Source organism: Marmota marmota, unplaced genomic scaffold, assembly GCF_001458135.2.
Source record: "Marmota marmota marmota unplaced genomic scaffold, marMar, whole genome shotgun sequence".
Classification (NCBI taxonomy): domain Eukaryota; kingdom Metazoa; phylum Chordata; class Mammalia; order Rodentia; family Sciuridae; genus Marmota; species Marmota marmota.
Genome location: NW_026000242.1, coordinates 12,143,907 through 12,165,054, shown reverse-complemented (window position 1 = coordinate 12,165,054; position 21,148 = coordinate 12,143,907). Strand labels below are relative to the sequence as shown.

At 39.0% G+C, this 21,148-nt stretch overlaps 1 protein-coding gene across 4 annotated transcripts in view; it reads left to right on the top strand.

Annotated features, from left to right (window-relative positions):
• Dixdc1 (DIX domain containing 1) overlaps positions 1-21,148 on the top strand; it is an 81,999-nt gene that overhangs the window by 48,682 nt on the left and 12,169 nt on the right. For all 4 annotated transcript variants that reach the window (XM_048796020.1, XM_048796021.1, XM_048796022.1 and 1 more), the window contains 12 exons: positions 1,074-1,186; positions 2,943-3,091; positions 5,819-5,908; positions 7,034-7,087; positions 8,464-8,514; positions 10,724-10,828; positions 11,227-11,280; positions 11,745-11,837; positions 11,918-11,989; positions 12,656-12,745; positions 13,204-13,365; positions 13,989-14,055. In XM_048796020.1, coding sequence (XP_048651977.1) covers positions 1,074-1,186; positions 2,943-3,091; positions 5,819-5,908; positions 7,034-7,087; positions 8,464-8,514; positions 10,724-10,828; positions 11,227-11,280; positions 11,745-11,837; positions 11,918-11,989; positions 12,656-12,745; positions 13,204-13,365; positions 13,989-14,055 — 1,100 coding nt within the window. The remainder of the gene's footprint in view (positions 1-1,073; positions 1,187-2,942; positions 3,092-5,818; positions 5,909-7,033; positions 7,088-8,463; positions 8,515-10,723; positions 10,829-11,226; positions 11,281-11,744; positions 11,838-11,917; positions 11,990-12,655; positions 12,746-13,203; positions 13,366-13,988; positions 14,056-21,148) is intronic.

Here is a 21,148-nt window from a genome sequence, read left to right as displayed (position 1 = left end):
AAGATGATATCTTAACTCCTGATCGTTGTTGTGAGGATTAGCCTGGAAGACTTCAGGGGCACATTAAGTGGGTCAGTGAATCCTAGACACTTTCACTGTTGTCTGGGTGATGAATTTGGAAGGAATTCTATAAGGGGGCTGGGCCTGCAAACCCCACAGCCCCTGAGATTGTTTCAGTGCTGATATTCTCAAGGTGCAGTGCAGGGAGAAATGGCTCTTCAGACTCCTTTATCCCTCTCAGACCGAAGCATCAGCCTCACATTCCCATCTAGTCTTATTATTTGTTGTGGTTCCAAAGATTTAAAATTCCTCTTCCCTGAAAATCTGAACAGTGCCTCTGAAGGATAGTAGTTATATCAGAACTTAAGAATTATTGAGAGGTTTCTGATGACAATTTGAAAATACTGCGGCAGAGATATGTAATGATTTACTTTGATGGGAGTAAATCAAGTGAACCCTTATTTCACTACTCCTTGCAGATCTTTCTCCTTTTGACATCTTACTCTTATTTTCTGGCTCAATTGTTGATAAATCACTGCCCCTCTGCTCAGCCTGTATACACTATATTCATTCCAGCAATTTCTACCCCGAGCTATCCTGACCCTATCTCTTTTGGGATAGAGCTGATCTGTGATCACTCTGCTGGTATTGCTTGTGTAAGAGATCAGTGTATTGGAAATAAAAGTTTTTTTCTAGCTCCAAAAGGTACTAGAACACATGCTGGCATTTGTCTCAGAACACAGGCTTGGGGAATGGTGACGGTCGAGGTAGTGAGAGATAAAAAACAAAACAAAACAAAATCTTAAAGTTATTTAAATGCTAGATTACCTGTCCTGATAATTTTCTTCTCTAATCAGTGATGCTTAAAGGCAGCCTTGTTGTGGAAAAGACTTTCAAGGACTGGATTATTCATTAAACAAGTTTATCATCTAATAAATAGTTCTTACTATGGGTTAGGTACTGTGTTAGGCACTATGGGTAAGATGATTAAGACTTCTCTCTGGGATAAATAATGAACGTTGGCTTCTGAACAACTGTAGTAATTGCTTCTTTTCCTTTTTCTTCAATCACAGCCTGACTTCACCCAGTCCAATTCACAGTGCAAAGAGTGAGTCCATTATAACACAGTCAGAGGAGAAGGCAGATTTTGTGATTATTCCCTCTGAAGGAATAGAGAACAGAACAGGTACTGTCTGTCTGCCTGCTTGGGTTGGCTCAAGGAAAGTGTCTGAACTTGAAGCGTTTGGAGGTCCTGATTATCTACCTCTAAGCTCCCTAGCCTTGTCCCTCTCTGTGGTCTGTGCATGTGGGGTTAGCTGTGGAGGGCTGTAATGCCCAAGAGCCAATTAATGTGGTTATCCTCTTACTGTCCTTTCTGGTATTCTAGCTGTCAAAAATCTTGCAGCAGCATAGATAGGCCCTTTCCTATCTGGCTGCCTATTAATTAGGAAAGGACTTTAGGGACCTTTAGAACATTTAGAAGCCTTACTTAGGTAAACAACTTTTAAAATTTATATAAATATATATATGTTTTAGATGGACACACAATACCTTTATTTTGTGGATTTATTTTTATGTGGTGCTGAGGATTGAATTCAGTGCCTCACACGTGCTAGGCAAGCACTCTACCACTGAGCTACAACCCCAGCCCAACAACTTTTATTATTCCTATTTTTTTTACAAACAATTTTGGTACTTCTCTAACTTAAATTAGGGCCAGGAATGTAGAGTATGAATGGAGAACACACAGTAGAGAGCAAGTCTACATCAGGCTCGACATGAGGCTTCAGAGAGACCACAAAGACTTCCCTTTGTTTAGGCTTCTCCATGGTCAGTCTCATTGGTCTCCTTTTTTTTTTTTTTTTTTTAACCTAAACATAAAGAAAAGCAAAGAAGAAGCATAGCATAAAAGTTACATTGAATTTCATTCACTCATAAGTATTGTAATGAAACCGAAGTACTTGGAAGAAAAGCTGTAATTAAATTTTTCCATACTTTCTTACCCCTCAGTCCTACCATTAGGGCCAAAAAGCTAGTCATACTACTGAGTCAGAAACTCCTGGGACCTTACAGAGGGAGGAGGAAAATATTTATTGTGTGCCTGCTCCGAACCAGGTACCACCAGTCCCTGCACAGAAGTGTTTTTGTTTTGTTTGTTTTATGGTCTTGGGGATTGAACCCAGGGCCTTGTGTATGCTAAGCAAGTGCTTTACCACTGAGCTACATCCCCCACTCATAAGTTACTTCTTTTAATCTTTACCACAACCCAGAGGAATTATTATACTCCTTTTATGAATAAAGACATTTACTCCAAGAGCTTATACTCTTTTTTATTTCATGATGAATTTTAAGTTACTCTGAATACAATTAAGATAAAATAGATGAGAAAACCAGAGCAAAGAAGCCTTAAGGGTAGGGAAATAAAACCAGGGAGTGATATTAAACAGTTTTGTAAGCATGCTTTTATTAGTTTGTTTCTTGTGTGACTCACACAGTGTTATATGTGAAAGGGGTTCAGTCGTGATGCAAAGGAATCAAAGGAATATTGAATCATGGTCTCCCTTCTAAAACTCTAGCATAACCAACAGGAATTTTGTTTTCATTACACCTGACAGTTTCTTTCTTTGTATCTGGCAAATTTAGGCTTTGGGAATGCCAATTCTAGAGAATTAAGACTCTGATGGTGGGAGTCCTACTGCTTCCTAAAAGTTTAAGAAATGGTTTTCCATAGCAGAGTGAATGATGCTTCGCTGGTCCTGAAACCTGAGTTAACAGTCCGTTCCTTATGCCTCACAAACCCCACCTGGTGGAGAGTTCAGTTTGTATGTGAGGACAGGTTCAGAAAGCAGGTGACCTGAACCTGTAAACTACTCTTGTGAACGCTTTCTGCCGGAAATCAGTGTCCTCCAACATGAACTATACCCCTTCCTTTCATTTTGTAGAGGAGACAGACTCTCCATTATCCCGAGACTGGCGACCTGGGAGCCCTAGAACCTATCTGGAGACCTCATGGGAAGAACAGCTGTTGGAACAACAAGAACATTTAGAAAAAGAAATGGAGGAAGCAAAGAAAATGATATCAGGACTACAGGTAGCTCTTTCTCTTGTTGTTTGTCTTCAGTGCACCAATTGATTATTATTTTTAAGTCACTAGTATAAATTGAAAAAAAAAACCCTGATTTTAGTTTTATATGAGATCAGAGTTGAATGAGGGAATTTAGATAGAGTAGTACACAAAAAGCAAAAATTGCTAATATGTGAGTGCTTTAAATGGACTTTGTGGACTGTTTGTAGCACAGCTGTTAGGATTTCTGCAAGCTCTGGGGCCATCACCAGCCCCTACCAAGCACTTATTCTGACTCTGCTTCACAGGCAGTCTTCTTTAGGTGGTTACAAATCTGCAATTGCAGCTTTCAGCCAAGAATGGCACTGTGAATAGTCAGGAATTTTCTCCCAGGAATTCTTCACTAGGGAAGGTAGAAGAGCAAGTAATGCTGCCAGGTTTCCATTTTCCTCTAGCTAAGGGATTTAGCCCACTCCTAATGCATTTGCAAGCGGATGCCAAGTCACAATGATCAGGTAGAAAAGGTTTTCCTTGAGCAACAAAGCCCTTCAGTTTTTCCTGTACCTGCAGTGTCAGCTCGGCAAATCTCTTCAGAGACTGGTGACCCACTTGACATAGTTTCCACCCTGAATGACCCCCTCAATCCTCTGTCTTTGTGTGACCATCTCTGTTTGGGGGAGCCCTTATAGTGTGCTGATGACCCTGAAATTGCCTAGGAATATTCCTTTCTGTTTATGCTGGGAACTGCACTGCTTCTGAATTGTGAAATATTTATGGACACATAAACAAAGCCCACATTATGTGTGTGGCTCTGGCAGCCGGCAGGCAATGGAGGGTGTGCTCCCAGCCAGCCAGCAACAGGGTGGGGACACAAAGGGTTCCTAAAGAAAAAAGGATATTGGTGCTGTGGTAAAATAATTTGCATAATGTATCCCCAGGAACTGAGAAGGCTTGGGGGAATGTTTGGAGGAATGTTACTGCCTAAACATTCCCAAAGAAAGTTGTTGGTTTTTCCTTTATTTGCTCCATATTTTAAAAACATCTAGCTTATGAGGCATTTTAGGTCCTTTTTCTGCCACTCCATTATGGAATATCTTAATGATTTTTTTTTTTCCTGTGCTTGACTAGGAGGTATTCCATAGAGAACTTTGGGATTGTAGCCAGTCAGGTTTTTCCTAGGATAATTTGCATTATATGAGCATGTATATCCATCAATTTAGCTCTTGGTTTGGTTTGTATTTCTTAGCCTTGGAGAAATATGATGGCAGCTGAAACAGAAAGAGAAGATAATTGACAGGCAGAAAGTCAGCATCTTAATATTCCCTGCAAATGGGAGTTTTAATTCATAGGCACATGATCACAATGAGAATTCAGTTCCATTGTAGAATACAAAAGGACTCACAGCATCCACTGGACTTCTTAACTCTTTCACGGATGAACAAATTACATGCTAAGCCACATTGAGGATTTCCGATTTATTAGTATGCCTTAGTTAGAACCTGTTGAACAATTTTCCATTAGTCACTATTTCTGTATTGCTACTCTCCCTTAGCCCCTGTATAGCCCTGACTATACATGTCTTGTACATGTCTGTGCTTCTCTCCATAACCCTATGAAATAGCCAAATTAATTTGATTTACTAATATTTTATTAGCAGTATTTAGTAGATCAATCACTGGCTGGACTTTAAGATGTTTTTATCAACACTTATGATGAAATTGTGTTATATCAATTGAACCAGGATTTAACCTCTGTAATTCTTCTCTTTTGAATTGAGACAGAATTGTATTATAAAATAGGAACATATTTTTTAATCTTTCACTGGTCTGATAGGTCTCATAATACCTTCCTAAAGGGACAGATCCAAGTTTTGGGAGTGCTAAAGTATACAATTTGGGGAGACATTCAACTTTAAGAATAAGGTTTTGAAATATAAATACAATATTAGGATAGGGTCTTGAGAGAACACACGTAGGGGGCCTAAAGCTGGACTTCCTTAACTGCCCGCCTCCAGTCACTAAATTTTTTGTTTTCTTTTCAGTGCTGGGGATGGAACCTACTGGTGTTGTATCACTGAGTTATATCCCCAGTCCTTTTTATTTTGTAAAAGTTTAAAAGAGGGACTTCCTAAGTTTCTAAGGCTGGCCTTGAATTTATAATCCTTCTACCTCAGCCTCTGAAGTCCCTGGGATTCCTGGAAACTCCCTAATATTCTAATGCAAACAGAGCCTGGAATTAAAATGAATGAGGACATCTTTGTAAAGAAGTCTTCCTTCTTATTCTATCCAGGTTGCCTTAGAAAGTAAAAATGAAGAATTATTAAAGCAAAAATCAAACAATCTCAAGTCATGTGTATTCCAAATAAGTCATTATGATACACTTTTCTAATCCAGGAAAATTCTTTACTGCTTTTAGACCCTTTCTAGTTTGAGCAGTTTGAGCAGCTCTGGTTTTAAATATGCTCTGTCACTTCTGAAAGGAAGATTTGTTTTTAGATTTTCTTCTGGGGCTAAGGAGCCCAGGAGCAGAGGGTTCACTTGTATACAGAAAGATGAAAGAGGCCTAGAGCATGGGTCTGACAAAAGAAGCTGGTCCCAAGGAAAGGAATTGGAAGTATTTAGGGGCAAAATTACCAAGGAGATTTCTGGAGGAAGCCAGACTGTGATTTCAGTTGGAGTGAGCTTACCAAGCCCATCTCTAGAGTAAGTCATCTGATGGGAATTTAAGTTTCTTTCTGCCTTTTTGGTTATTCAGGCCTTGTTGCTCAATGGATCCTTACCTGAAGATGAACAGGAAAGGCCTTTGGCCCTCTGTGAACCAGGAGCCAATCCGGAGGAACAACTGGTGAGCTCCATCTTTTGTAACTGGACACTAATCTAGTGTATATATTTTACTTATTCTTAGCATTTGACTCTGCTGACCACACCTTCTTGGAATCTGCTCTCTGCTGACTCTAACTCTTGTTGCTGACCCTGCATGGCGCTGTTTCAAGGTGCTGAAGATATGGTAGTAGGAAAACAGGCCTAAGACCCTACCCTCAGAGAGTTTAAATTCAGCTCCCCTTTGAAGCTTCCCTTTTACTGCCTATGTCTTCAATGTTAGTGCCTCTCAGTGTTCTACTCTGGGTCCTCATCTGTCTTATGTAGTCCCCTGGGCAGTATAGTCTGCCTCCGTGTCTTTACTCACTTCCCATCTGTTTCTTATTTTTGTATTTGCAGTCCAAAACACTCTTTGGAGTTCTAGATTTGTATATGCAACATGCAGCTGCCTGCTGACTGTTTTCATTTATATATGGTATAAACATCTCAATTTTAGTGAGACCTAAACTGAACAGTTTTTCTGTCTTCCACCCAACTGCCAAAACTACTTGTCCTTTTGGATGTCTGTACATCTCTTTGCATCTACCCAATGTCCCAAACAGAAAGTTGGATGTCATCCTTGAATCCTTTCTGATCCTTCCCTCTACATGTAGTTGTCTCCATTCTCATAGCCACTAATTTATTCAGGCATTCATTCAGCATTCTAGTTTCCTGCTAACTGGTTCTCCTAATTCCTCTTCTGTCCTCTAATTCGTTTTCTATAAAATAACAAGAATAATATTCCTAGAGGCCAACTTCACTTTGTTATCTCTTTGCATAAGACTTCATCAATTTCCTGTCATCCTTACTGGCCCTTCATGATCTGGCCCCTATTTTCTTCTGCAACTTCATCTCTTGTCATTTTTCTTTCTCCCTTTATCTTATCCCCTGCTCCCAATACACACATACTTATTCTAAGCATTATTCATATTGTTCTACTTGCTGCACTTTGGGCCTATGTTTCCATCAGAAGGCAGGAACTGTTTCCTCTTCTAAGTAGCCTCAGTGCAGAGCTGATATCTAGAAGGTGCTTGATAAATATTTTTCAAACAAAGTGGCTTCTGAATTTCATATCATAGTTGTATAATCATCTGTTTTTGTCTTATGTTAGGTTATAATTCAAAGTCGTTTGGATCAGAGTATGGTGGAAAATCAGGACCTAAAGGTATGTCAGGACATGTGCCTTTTACCCTTTGAAAAAAAATAATGGGAGTGTTACACACAAACTTCAAGACAATTTTGTGTGAAGGGAAGGGGATGCGGAATCAGGATGTTAGCTGAACCCCTACCTGTATTTTGTCTTTAATTGAAAGACAGAGATATATCCAAGCATGTGAAAAAGAGTAATACCTTTAAAATCATGGTTGTGGGTAATAGATATATGTGTTATAATTGGTTGTACTTTCTCTATGTTTGAAATATTTCTTTTCTAATTAAAAGAAAAAATGGGTCTAATATCAATGTGGTATTTTTATGAATACTTTTCAGAATTCTTTTAGGTCAGTGGTTTTTAATTTTTTTGAGTCATAGGTATATGATTAAAGACGTTAACCCTTTCCCCAGAAATATACCTGTGTGCATGCACACATACTCACAGATGTGAATTTTTTAAAAAAATATTTACTTTTTATTTGTAGCTGGACGCAATACCTTTATTTATTTATTTTTATGTGGTGCTGAGGATCGAATGCAGGGCCTCATACGCACTAGGCGAGCACTCTACCGCTGAGTCACAACCCCAGCCCACAGATGTGAATTTTAATAGGGTAATTTTCAATCCCATCTGTGGAGTCCAGGTTAAGGATACCATTTTAGAGCCTGGTGTGGTAGCACACCCCTATAATCCCAGTGACTCTGGAGGCTGAGGCAGTAGAGCCACAAGTTTGAAGCCAGCCTGGGCAACTTAGTGAGATCTTGTCTCAAAATAAAAAGGGTGGGGTTTGGGTCAGTGGCTCTGAGCAGGGGTGTATCTTCAGGGGTTCAATCCCCAGTAGTATCACACACACAAAAATCCCATTTTGGATATGTTAAATAAATGGATGCATTTTAAATATGATGCATTGGGAAATGCAAATTAAATATGATGTGTTAGGAAAAGAAGAGAGTGGAGTCCAGAAGCTCTCCAATCCTTAGCTGAACCTTAAGAACTGAGATAATTATTTAATGACATGGACATAGGCATATTTAGATATGGTTATATATTTCAGTGAGAGGGATTTAGATTATTATGATTAGATTTTCTTGTTGGTGAAGAATGAAAAATATAGAGAGCCTGTGGAGATTGATGGGGTGTTTTTTTCCTTGGCAAGACTGTTTCTGGGCAATTAAGCTGAGATGCCACAGAGAAGAATGGAGTAGGTCCTGTTCTTGTTTTTGTGGGTCAGCCTTTAATGCTTATTGGATCACATCTGTCTGCCTCAGTAGAGGGTTAATCATTCATGGGATGGTCAACTGGGTTTTGTCTTCTCACTGACAGAATGAGGTAATGCTTCTGAAGCAACCCAGATGCCACCATCTGATGTAACTATATTTGGTTTGCAGAAAGAGCTGCTGAAATGTAAACAAGAAGCCAGAAACTTACAGGGTATAAAGGTAAAAAGGAAGATATTTAATTCTTTAAATAAAGTCTCTGTAAGGTAAAGTAGTCTATTGGTAAGTGGCAATAGTTGGGTGCTAGGAGAATCATTTTAATTTGCTAGGGGTCTTTAATAGGCTTTGTACTATTGTGGGTGGGAATTGAGGCATGTTGAAGAATGTATCTTTGTTTTGCTGAGGTTTATGTCTGGTAGTTATGATTCATGGTGCTACCATTTCCCTCTGTGCCATCTCAGTTGTCTCCACGTGTAAAGTACTTCTCTTCAATATGAAAGAATGTCCTTTTTATTCCCAAAGAAAAATATTACTTACTTAGCTTTGGAATAGTTAATAACATTCAAGTGGTTTAAAGGTATGAAAGGACAGATCAGGAAAAGTCTGCCTTCAGTTTCTGTCCCCCCAGTCATCTAGTTCTCTTTCCTGGAGGTAACGTATCAATTATCAGCAAATGTGTATATATATTGTAAAATATACATATGTATAATGTTTATTTCACCCAAATAGTAGTATACTGTAAATACAGCTTGTCACTTTGCTTTTTGCACTTAGCAAGGGATCCTGTAGATCATTCTGTTTCAATAAAGACCTTCTTAGGCATTTTTTATATTTTCATAGTGTTTTAGTATACACATATATGCTAATGTATTTATCATATTTCTATTGATGGTATTTTATTTTCCAATCTTTTGCTAATACCCATGATCTAGCTAATAACCATTAATGTATGTTACTTCATCTAAGTGGAATTTTTCTACTGAATAAATACCCAAAAGTAGAAGAGGATATTCTTAAGCCTCTGCTGTTCCCCTCTTCCTTGCATAGCTGGTCATGGACTAGCCTGGAATATAACTCAGAAGCATCTTCCAAAGTATATTTTGTAATCTTAGTGTTTTGAAATATTTGAAAGCACAAATATGCTTCATGATCAAAGAAGTTTGGGAAGTGCTATGGTATCTTGAAGATTCCCAGTGGATAGTAGCATGTTAAAGGATCTGAGAAGGTCTGTCATAAAGAGGTTGACCTAAAAAAAATTGGAATTATTAACCAAAAAAGTACTTTTTTCTTGTAACTCATTAACATCCCATGGAGCACACTTTGCAAATGTTCTTCTAAACTACCAATGCCAGGGACATCTTAGACTGCCTTTGCCATGTACTGTCATGGCAGTTAGCATAATTAAGAATGGGCTCCCACATTGTTCAGGGCCTGCACCATTCTTTGCAGTTTGTAAAGAGAGAAAAGTCAGGATAAATATACTGAATGCAGCCCCGTTGCAGTAGTTCATTTGAGATCACGAGGGTTGGGGAAATGTGTTACAGCTGGCCCTTACAAGTAAGTACATCCAGCCTATCTTTTCCTAGGCATGGTAGGAACTAAGAGGGTTCACGTTGGGGGAAAGACAGCCTACAGCTGTAAGATCCTATAAATTGGAATGAGGAACCATCAGTCCAAGAACACATTGACAGTGGAAATATAATCCCAATCCTGGTTCAGAATAGGCTTTGGAAGCCAGTGGAAGTGGGATAGCAGCAGGGCTCTGGAAGCCAGAGTGGAAGTGATCCCCGGCATTCTTTATGAGCAGAGAGGTGATTGGGGATAGGACCATCCCTTTAGGAAATGGGAACTGTACAGAGAGGTAGAGGGAAAAAGAGCTAAGCTAGATGCAGTATTTTTTTTTTAAATATATTTAGTTGTCAGTGAACCTTTATTTAATTAATTTATTTATATGTGCTGTGAATCTAACCCAGTGCCTCACACATACCAGGCAAGCGCTCTACCACTGAGTCACAACTCCAGCCCTAGATGGGTATTTATATGCCCAAGATATAGATGAGAAAGCCAGGGTAGGAGAAGGGAGAGTTCATTGTCCAAGTCAATGTCACAAAAGTAGACTTTTAATTTGAGTCTAGGTCTATCTGATCCTATTCTCAGGACACCAGGCAGCAGGAATGAAGTTTAGGGTAGGAAAGAGTGGTAGGTGAAAAAAAAAATCCAATTTCAGTCAGGTTGGTAGGACAATGGATAAAGTTTTCCTTAGATGCTACTCTCCTCAAAAAAGACAGATGTCAGCTTCTTATTGCAAGATCCGTATACTCTTTTTGTCTCCCAGTTTACCTTAACTAATGCTGGTCAAGGATTTAGTAACTTTTGATAATAACTAATTGATTAATTGAAACCGTAATAATTAGTATGCTTTTTCCCCCAGGATGCCTTGCAACAGAGATTGACTCAGCAGGACACAGCTGTTCTTCAGCTCAAACAAGAACTACTGAGGGCAAATATGGACAAAGATGAGCTTCAGAACCAGAATGTGAGTCAAATGTATGATCTCTGACCTCAGTGAGACCCCTTATTGCTTGTAGATCCGCCATCCTGATGTCTCTTTATCTTGCTTCTGAGATGCCTGCCTTCAGTGTCTGCAGTTATCTTTATTTCCCATCAGATTAAATTTTTTTCCTAGGTGAAAGCCCATACCACACTGGGCAGGAAGGTCCTTGACCTCTTGAAGTTTGAGGACAGTGAGACAAAATTGTAGTTCTGTAGTCTGATTATCTTACTTAAAGACACAGAGAGAAGCTGTGTGTTTTTATCATAACTATGCCCTCTCTGTGCTGTATGCTGTAACTGCCAACATTAATGCTGGTTACCAAATAGCTCATTTCTAGGAAGGTTGCTGCACATGCCATTAAATTCTTTATATCATCGCAGGTGGATCTGCAGAGGAAGCTGGACGAGAGGAACCGGCTCTTGGGAGAATATAAAGTAAGAATAAATATTGGGGAAAAAAAAGAATGAATATTGTTTTAGAAATGACTTCCACCTGACTGACCTTTTATGAATAGCCCATTGTTGCTATTGCTCAAGGAACACTAAAGTATTCTGTTTTCATCCTTGTTTTCTGGAAGGAAATCTTTTTCTTTGTTCCTTGATTTACTAGCCCCGAAGAATAGATAGCATTTCTAGGAGGATCATGGAACCTGGAGTCTGGAAACTTCAGTTCCAGGTTTATCTTTGTCTTTAACTAGCTTGGATGGCACATGGTGGTCCTCTTACAAATGGTAGTTCCCATCCTCTTTACCCTTCCAAGAATCCTTTGCACTGTGTAAGGCTGTTGTGGTGTGTCACGCCTTCCTGGTATATTGGGGAAAGGCCTGCCTGCTGAGGCTCTGTGTAATTGCATTACATAGGGTTTCGCTACACATCTGAAAGCACTGTCTCTATTACAGAAAGAGCTGGGGCAGAAGGATCGCCTCCTTCAACAGCACCAGGTCAAGCTGGAAGAAGCACTCCGAAAACTCTCAGATGCCAGTCATCAGCAGGTCAGAACATACTCAGCTACTGGTTTTCCTGTCCCTTTGGCTTGAAGAAACCCTTTTTTGATTTAATCTCTGTTTTGCAGGTGGATCTAGAACGGGAACTAGAACACAAAGATGTCCTTTTGGCTCACTGTATGAAAAGAGAGGCAGATGAGGTAACCTAGAATTTTGTGTTTTCCCTCCCACATTTCCTGGCAAAGAGGGAGATTCTGTTTGTCACCAAGAGCTAAACCAATGCCACAGACAGTTTTCTGAGAGGCTATATGGGGAGGGGGTTAAGAGTGCAGCTTCCAAGATAAAAAAAAAAAAAAAGGCCTGGTTTCAAATTCCAGCTTTATTGTGTCTACACTGTGTGACCTTAAGATGAGCCCTAAGTGCAAGACTTATCTGGAAAATTGAAATACTACTGACATAATCCACATAACTAATATGGTTGTATTTAAGCAACCTGACCCACAGTCAGGTTCAAAAAATATTACACTGTTCTTATTTTGTTACAAAGCAAAGGGAGGAGGTGCTTAGAGTAGGAGACCCTCCAGTGACTGTGACAGAGGCTAATTTGTTGGCCTCCAGGCCAAAGTTTTCTTTCATTCATTCTACATCCACCATGCCTTGCAAGCATTGAGTACAACATTGATTTAGCAGGGAACAAACGGGAAAATGCATTGGTGCTCGTGAAGCTTACATTTTTACAGAGATGTTAAACAAATAACTATATACTCTGTCAGGAAGTGATAAAAATGTAAAGAAGAAAATTAAAACAGGGCGTCTTGATTCAGAACTTCCCCTTTAACAGGCATCATTTCTTCTGGCTGCTACAGGTAACCAACTACAACAGTCACAATTCTCAAAGCAATGGTTTTCTCCTTCCAACAGCAGGAAAAGGAGCTGCTTCCATCACCCACAGAGGGGTAGGTTCCTAGGAGTAGAACACAGTCCTGCCACTTCTTGTTGAAACCAGAATAGTGTCCCAGCCATCCCCTATTGACTAGGCTTCTAGTCCCCTAATTCTTGCTTCTGATGGATGTGTAAAGATGTGAGGCACTAGGGCTGGGGTTGTGGCTCACTGATAGAGCGCTTGCCTAGCATGTGTGAGGCACTGGGTTCGATTCTCAGAACCACTTATAAACAAATCAATAAATAAAGGTCCATCAATAACTAATAAAAATTTTAAAAAAAGATGTGAGGCACTAGCTAACTAAAATTAAGAATTAGTGGGCAAACAGTAGGCCTGTGTCTGAGGAGGAAACTTTCTTCCACAAAAATAAAAGATCTACTTCTCTCCTTTACCTTCTTAAGTCCAGTGGCTGGGACATGACTAATAATATGGTACTGTACTTTGGCAACAGCACCTTATTTTCATCCACAGACCAGTGACTTGCAGATTGTTCGAGATGCTCTCCGCAGCCTGCGTAACAGCTTCAGTGGCCATGATCCTCAGCACCACACCATTGACAGCCTGGAGCAGGGCATCTCCAGCCTAATGGAGCGCCTCCACATCATGGAGACACAGAAGAGACAAGAAAGGAAGGTAATTCTCTTGTTGCCATGTTTCGCTTAAGCAAGCTCCATGAGCAAGCTTGGTTTTATGAATTTTAATTTAGATGAAGGCAGCACTAAAAGATGAATATACTATGTATATAACCAGAGATATGAAAAATTGTGCTCTATATGTGTTATAAGAATTGTAATGCATTCTGCTGTCATATATAAATTTAAAAAATTTACGTTAAAAAAAAAAAAGATGAAGATTCCAGTTGGTTTGCTCTTTGGTTTTCTTCTCAATGGAAATGTATTCATCATGGTATGACAATCCAGGGAAGGAACTCTTCATGGTAACTCTTAGTCTTAGCAGCTGCATAGTTGTCTAATTGTGGCTTTTGACCGCATGATCTCTCTTTAATGCTTATTCTTCTTCCTTTTCCGCCATAATGAAATTGGCCTTGGATGAAAAAATATATGAGAAATGCATTGGAAGCTAGAAAGCTTATCATAAATTGACACAACTATCATTAAGATAAATGTATTAAATTTTGTATTTTGTGGAAGAGGTAGTAGAAAAGTATATATTTTAGGTTTCCTTTTATGATTTAAGTTTCTTGGTTAAGTTCTTTCATTGATCATAACTTCTGTGATTTTTGTGTGGCTCCCCAGGTTTGGAGCAAGTCACCCAGAATGCAAGCAGGTAGTGAATACCGGGAATCCTGGCCCCCTAATTCAAGTAAGTACTCATCATGGCTCTGTAGGAATTTCTAGCATCTTAGACCAGAAATTTGCTATTTTCCATGCAACAATATTTGGGGGATAGATTTTTCTTGTGGTACTTCGCTTTTATGTTTTTCCTTAGCAGTGGTAGAATTGAGTTAGTTCTAAAACCATGAGGGCACATATCATAATCATCGCCACCATCAACCCAACAGTCATTTAGGCACATGCAGGATGCTGCTGACTCAGAAGGGCTAGGATATCTGGAAAATATGCAAGTTCAACACATTTATGCCAAGCAAAAGCAAAATGGAAAACAACAAAGATACACATGTACACATACAAATCACCCTATAGCCATAAATAACACACATACACACACAAGAAAGAAAAAGATCAATTTTCTCATAGAGTCAAGAAATTTAATTTCTTTGGGGGAATTTTCCTTAAAAGTTTTGAGTAATTAGGTCAATAAAATTTAAGTCCTGGAAAATATTTGCACCATCTAGTGTCCATAGCTAGGAATTACGTTTTAACCCTCTCCATGCCCTCTCATTCTGTTTTTTTCCGTTAGATTCACTTTGTTGGAAATCTACCTTGCCTGTCAATTTTTATTTTAGTTTACATCTTACCTTTTTGCTTAATGATATTTACATTGTCTTATTTTTACTCAAATCTAAAACTAAACAAAAAAATTTATAAAAACCAAATAGTGAAAATTTGACTGGAACTGGTTTTCTATGTTATATATACAATTTTAAAAATCACATAAATTACTCAGGAGGTTGAGGCAGAAGGATCACAAGTTTGAGACCAACTGGGGCAACTTAGTGAGATCCTGTCTTAAAATTTAAAAAGGACTGGGGATGTAACTCAGTGGTAGAGTACTTGTGTAGCATGTATGAAACCGTAGGTTCAATCTCTACTACCAGAAAACAAAACAAAAAACACATTAAAAGACAGATCCTAAAGAAAAATTCTTAAAATATGTGTACAAATATGAAATTAAAATATTTTTGTAGGGCTGGTGTTGTGGCTTAGTGGTAGAGCGCTTGTCTAGTATATATGTAAGGCACTGGGTTTGATTTTCAGCACCACGTATAAGTAAATAAAATAAATGTCCTTTGGCAACTAAAAAATATTTTTTAAATGTCTATTATTAAAAAATAGTGGGGCTGGGGTTGTAGCTCAATGGTAGAGTGCCTGCCTAGCACATGCGAGGCCCTGGGTTCAATCCTCAGCACCACATAAAAATAAATAAATGAAGGTATTGTGTCCAACTACAAATAAAAAGTAAATATTAAAAAATATTTTTGTAGAGTTAATAAAAATAGCATTCTCAAGCCTCTGATACGTTTTTTCTCTTGGGTAAGGTATCTGTGTTGGGAATGAAACAAATTATTTTAGTCTCAAAATGAGTTTGAGTATCTTTTCCTAGTAATGCTTTGTAATAGTCATTTCTGTTTTTTTGAAAATATTTTAATTTTTTTGTTATCCTTTTCAGTATTTTCTCTAGGTGAGTGGTGTAAACTGCCAATGTAAATACTTCTAAATATTTGGAAATTCTTTTTCAAAAATTCAATAAATTCCTCCCTCCCTAGAAAAATTCTTTTCTTTCACACATAGTGCTTATCAAAAACACTACAAACAAGTTTACAGTGGCTTGTACACTAGAGTGTTAAAAGTTGTAGGGATACTTAAGTTCACAAATAAGTTGAAATGTCTGTCATCTCATCAAACCAAAAACTTGTGTCACTCTGCTGTCCCTTTAACTACTGACTTATTTCTCTTATTCTCCTATATCAAACTTCTTAAAATGATAGTGTCTGCTTTTCTTTTCTTCCTCACTTCCATTCACTGCTTAGTCCACTAAGTTGACTTTTCTCAGTTACTCGACTTAATCTTCTTTTTCTTTCTTTGTGGTACTGGAGATTGAACCCAGGGCCTTATGCATGCGAGGGAAGCATGTTCCCAACAGAGCTATATCTCCAACCCCTTAGTTTTCTTTTTGTTGACTGCTGTCTTGCTCACTGTCTAATCAAGTGATCACTTTTCACACCTTGTCTTTCATTGTCCTATTTTTTTTAATATTTATTTTTTTAGGTGTGGATGGACACAACACAATGCCTTTATTTGTATGTGGTGCTGAGGATCGAACCTGGGTCCCACCTGTGCTAGGCAAGCGCTCTACTGCTGAGCCACAATCCCTGCTCCTGTCCTATTTTTTAAAACTGAGAAAAGTATACACATTTTTAATTAGTAATCTTTGCAGGTCCTCATTGTCTTTCCAAAAGCATTTAATGTTCTTGCCTAGTCTCTTGGAAACATTCTTCTCCTTCAGCTTCAGTGTCAGCCAGTTACTTATTCAACAAATATTTGCTGAACATTCATTTTGTATCATCAGTGTTTAACATTGGAGATATAAAATGAACAAGAGGAACTGCTTACTTGTTTTTGTTTTTGTTATCAGGGATTGAACTCAGGGGTGCTTAACCACTGAGCTACATTTCCAGACCTTTTTTTTTTCTTTTTTTGTGAGATAGGGTCCCGCTAAGTTGCTAAGGGCTTCTGCTGAGGCTGCCTTTGAACTTGTGATCCTCCTGCCTCAGCTTCCTAAGCCACTGGGATTACAGGCCTGCGCCACCGCACCTGGCTTGTGTACTTTCCCTCATGGGACCTGCTATCTAGTGAGCTAGATAACCCTGTTTTCTTTCTAACTCTCTGACTACCAAATCTTCTTGAATCTCCTTCTCTCTCTCTCTCTCTCTCTCTCTCTTCTTTTCTTCTCCTCCCCCTCCCCCTCCCCTCCCCCTCCTCCTCCTCCTCCTCCCTCTCCTCCTCCTCCTCCTCCCTCTTGAATGTTATATGTGCCCTGGGAATCCATTTGAGGCCGACACCTAGACCTTTTCAGATTCTCTTTAGGTGAACCTTTTCCATGGCTTCAACTGCTCTTATGAACTGATTATTTTTAAATTTTATCTTTAATTTCCAACTCTTTTCTGAGCTTCAGGGATGTATTTTTGAATGCCAGTTAGTTCTCTCTTTGCGGGTCCGAAGGACTTCAAACTTATGTCCACAAAACACTAAAGTAGGAAAGATACAAAATGTGCAATCAGACAAGCTTGGCACAGTGGTTCACACCTGTAATCCCAGTGCCTTGGGAGGCTGAGGCAGGAGGATTGCAAGTTCAATACCAACCTCAGCAACTCAGCAAGGCCTTAAGTGACTTAGTGAGACCCTGTCTCGAAATAAAAAATAAAAAGGGCTGGGGATGTGTCTCAGTGGTTAAGTACCCCTGGGTTCAATGCCCAGTACCAAAAAGGTTAAAATAAAATCAGACAGATCTGAGGTATAACTTTGACTTTGTCACTTAGATTAGCAGAGTGTGTGACTGTGGACAAGAACGTCAATTAATGTTACTGAATCACAACTTTCTTGCTTATGGAATGAGATATACTTGAAATATTTGAGAATTAAATGAAATATTATGTAGAAATGATCTGGTAAAGTGTGGGGTATATGAAAGATATAAAGTGAATGTTAAGTCTCAAAATACCTTCCTTTTATTGCCCCCTGGCTATGACCTTTCTCTTTTTCATACCAACCAAATTTACTAAAAATTGGCCTTCTTTTTGAACTCCCTTCCTTTCTTACCATTTACTTTTTTTTTCCTTTTTCAATGCTTTATTTCCTCAAATTACTCAATACAATTTCAATCTATAGATTCTTAATGAAGAAAATGACAATCCTTAATGCTAGGCACTCCAGTAGACATTATCCATTCACAGCAAACAATTCTAGATTAATTAATTTACTGCAGACAATTCTAGATTAATTCTAAGCACTGTAAAACAAACTTAATTATGACAGGCTAGTGACAGACATTCCCTCTGCGTGCTAAATTCAAATGTCATATCAAAAGTCTTAAGCCTTAGGCTTTAAGTCCAGCACATGCACAATCACTCAGACCGTGGTGATCAGGTCCAGAACCAAGGCAGGCTTTTCCTGGCTTGGAGTGGATGACTGGTTAAGGAGAGGGTTGTAAGGAGGAGTTGCAGCTCTCACCAAGGTGCAGATGAGGTGGTGGAGTTTGAGAGTGGTGAGGATCACACAGAGGCTCAGGAAATAATGACAAGTGATGGGATATCAATCCATATCCTCATCAGGCTCTCCAGCTTGAGTGAATCCTTGTTTCAGCTGGCTGAATCCCTGTTCATTTGCTCTATTATTTATACTAAATTTTGGGGCTTTTACCCTCCCCCCCTTTTGATCCTTATCAGCTACCACTGGATTTTTCCATGACATCATTTACCCTGGGGTCAGGTGGTCTCCACCCTGATCTTCTTGCCTTTCCCTTCTTATCAGGCAAGGACAGCCTACTTGGGGCATCACTCTGTTTATCAGGGTGAGGGGAAGTAACTTGTTTGAGGCCTTACTGGAGGGCTCTGTGGATGTGCCTGGTGAGACTGAAGTTTTCAAACTGGAGTTTTTAAAATGGAGTTGCTTAGGCTCAGGCCAAAAGCCATCCTCACCCAAAGCCTTATCTCAGGTAAGGCAGAGCTTGTACAAAACTTAGAATTGTTCTAGTTCTGAAGTTGATTTTTGTTTCTTAAATACCGTTTTACAAAGTTTACATATATTGTTGCTTACCATTTACTCTTGAGAGAAAACAACAATTGTCACATATTTTAAAAGGAATACAAGTGGTCATGATGGCATAGGCCCAGTGACTCAGGAGGCTGAAGCAGGAGGATCACAAAATCATTTGAGGCCAGCCTTAGCAGCTTAGCAAGACCTTCAGCAACTTAGACCCATTCTCAAGACCAAAAATTTAAAAAGGACTAGGGATGTATCTCAGATGGGTTTCATCCCTAGTGCTTTAAAAAAAAAAAAAGTAGTACAGTAAACTAGTGGAATGGAATTGAGAGTTCAGATAAAAACTCTCTCTAGTCAGTTGACCAGGGAAATGGCATTGAACAACTGGATATCCATATGAACTAAGGCCTCTATCATTCACCATATACAAATTAACTCAGAATGGATCAGTGATCTAAAAGTATATGAGCTAAAACTATAAAACTTTCAGAAGAACATAGGGAAAGTGTTCATTTGGCAACAGATTTTTAGATACAACATCAAAAGCATGTGCAGTAGGGCTGGGGTTGTGGCTCAGTGGTAGAGTGCTTGCCTAGCACGTACTGTTATACTCGAATTCGGGACCCCCCAAAAGACCACCAGAGACCAAAATTGATGTAAGCAGCAAAGAGGTGTTTATTGCGAGCTAGCTCTGTCCTCCACGCGCACACAGCAACTGGTGACGCTGAGAGGCCCCGAGCCCAGGGTTTGCGGCAGTTTTATACACTCTTCGGGGAAGGCAGGGACTTCACATACATCATAGCATCTCTTAGAAAATCATCACACACCACGGGAAAATCATAAAACAACTTTAAAACATGATTAGCATATTCATTGGCAGGAACAAGTTGGGTAAGGGTGATTGGTTACTACAAGGGGGGGGGATTCGTTTGAACTGATTGGTTTAAGCCATGAGGGGTGTGCTGCTGAACTCACGGTTTCCAACATGTTATCAAACCACCATAAACTACTGGGGGGTCATCTGGCATCCCAGGTATTTTCCCTGTCTCATGCTGATTGGTAGTTACTAGGGGGTTGCTATGGCTCCTCACCTAGCCTGACTGAGTCAGGGACACCTGATGCCACAGATCTCTCCTGTTATTTGTAGATAAACAATTCAGCGGGTGGGTATGTGCCTAGGATTTTGCTCTGTGGGTTTTTCCAAGGACAAGGGTCATGCCCCACTTCCTTGGACAGGCTTTGCTCTGAGGTAGAGGCTAGTTTCTCAATACAAGACCCTGCAGCACCATGTAACAATAAATAAATTTTAAAAAAAGGGATTGTGTCCAACTACAACTAAAAAAATAATAATTTTTTTAAAAAAGCATGTACAATGAAAGAAAAAATAGAAAAATTGGATGTCATAAAAATTAAAAAATTTTGTGTATAAAAGTAAGAGAAAATACTTGCAAATCATATAGTTAAAAAGAATATATACCTGTAATCCCAGTGACTTGGGAGGCTGAGTCAGGAGGATACAAATTCAAATCCAGCCTCAGCAAGAGCAAGGTGCTAAGCAACTCAGTGAGACCCTATCTCTAAATAAAATACAAAATAGGACTAGGTATGTGGCTCAGTGGTTGAGTGCCCCTCAATCAAACTCCAGTACCCCCGCAAAAGAAAAAAAGAGTGTGTAAAGATTTCTTAAAGCTTAACAACAAAAGGACAAAAAATATGATATAAAATGGTCAAAGGACTTTTAGAGACATTTCTCTAAAGAAGATAAACAAATGGTGAATAGATCCATGACAAGATGTTCAAACCCGTTAGCCATTAGGGAAATGCAAACTAAAACCACAGTGAAGGTTGGAGATGTAGCTTGGGGGTAGAGTATGAGCATAGAATGTAGAAGGCTGTGGATTTAATCCCAGCACCAAAAAATACACCACATTGATACACCACTTCACACCTACTTGATGCTTCTAAACAATGGAAATAACAAGTATTGGCAAAGATGTGGAGAAATTGGAATCCTTATATGTTGCTTTCGGAATATAAAATGGTCCAGGAATTGTGGAAGAGTTTAGTGAGTCCTCAAAAAATTAAAAATAGAATTATCATAGGACCAAGCAATTCTGCTTCTAGGTATATACCCTAAAGAATTGAAAACAGGTGTTTGGAAGACTGGTATGTATGTGTTCATACATCAGTAATAACAATATCCAAAAAGTGGAAACTACCTGAATGTCTGTCAGCTGATGAAGGGATAAACAAATTTGTTATATGCAAACAGCGGATATGAGAAATGAAGTCCTAATACATGTGCCACAACATAGATGAGACAGTTGAATCTTGAAATCCTTTTGCTACACAAAAGACAACAGACACAAAATGGCACAAATTGTATGCATCTGTAGATATAGATACAAAGTGTCCAGAATAAGCAATCCATAGAGAAAGAAAAGTAGATTGGACAGATGCCAGAAACCGGAGAGATGGAGAGAGAAATGGGTACAGGTTTCCTTTCGGGATGA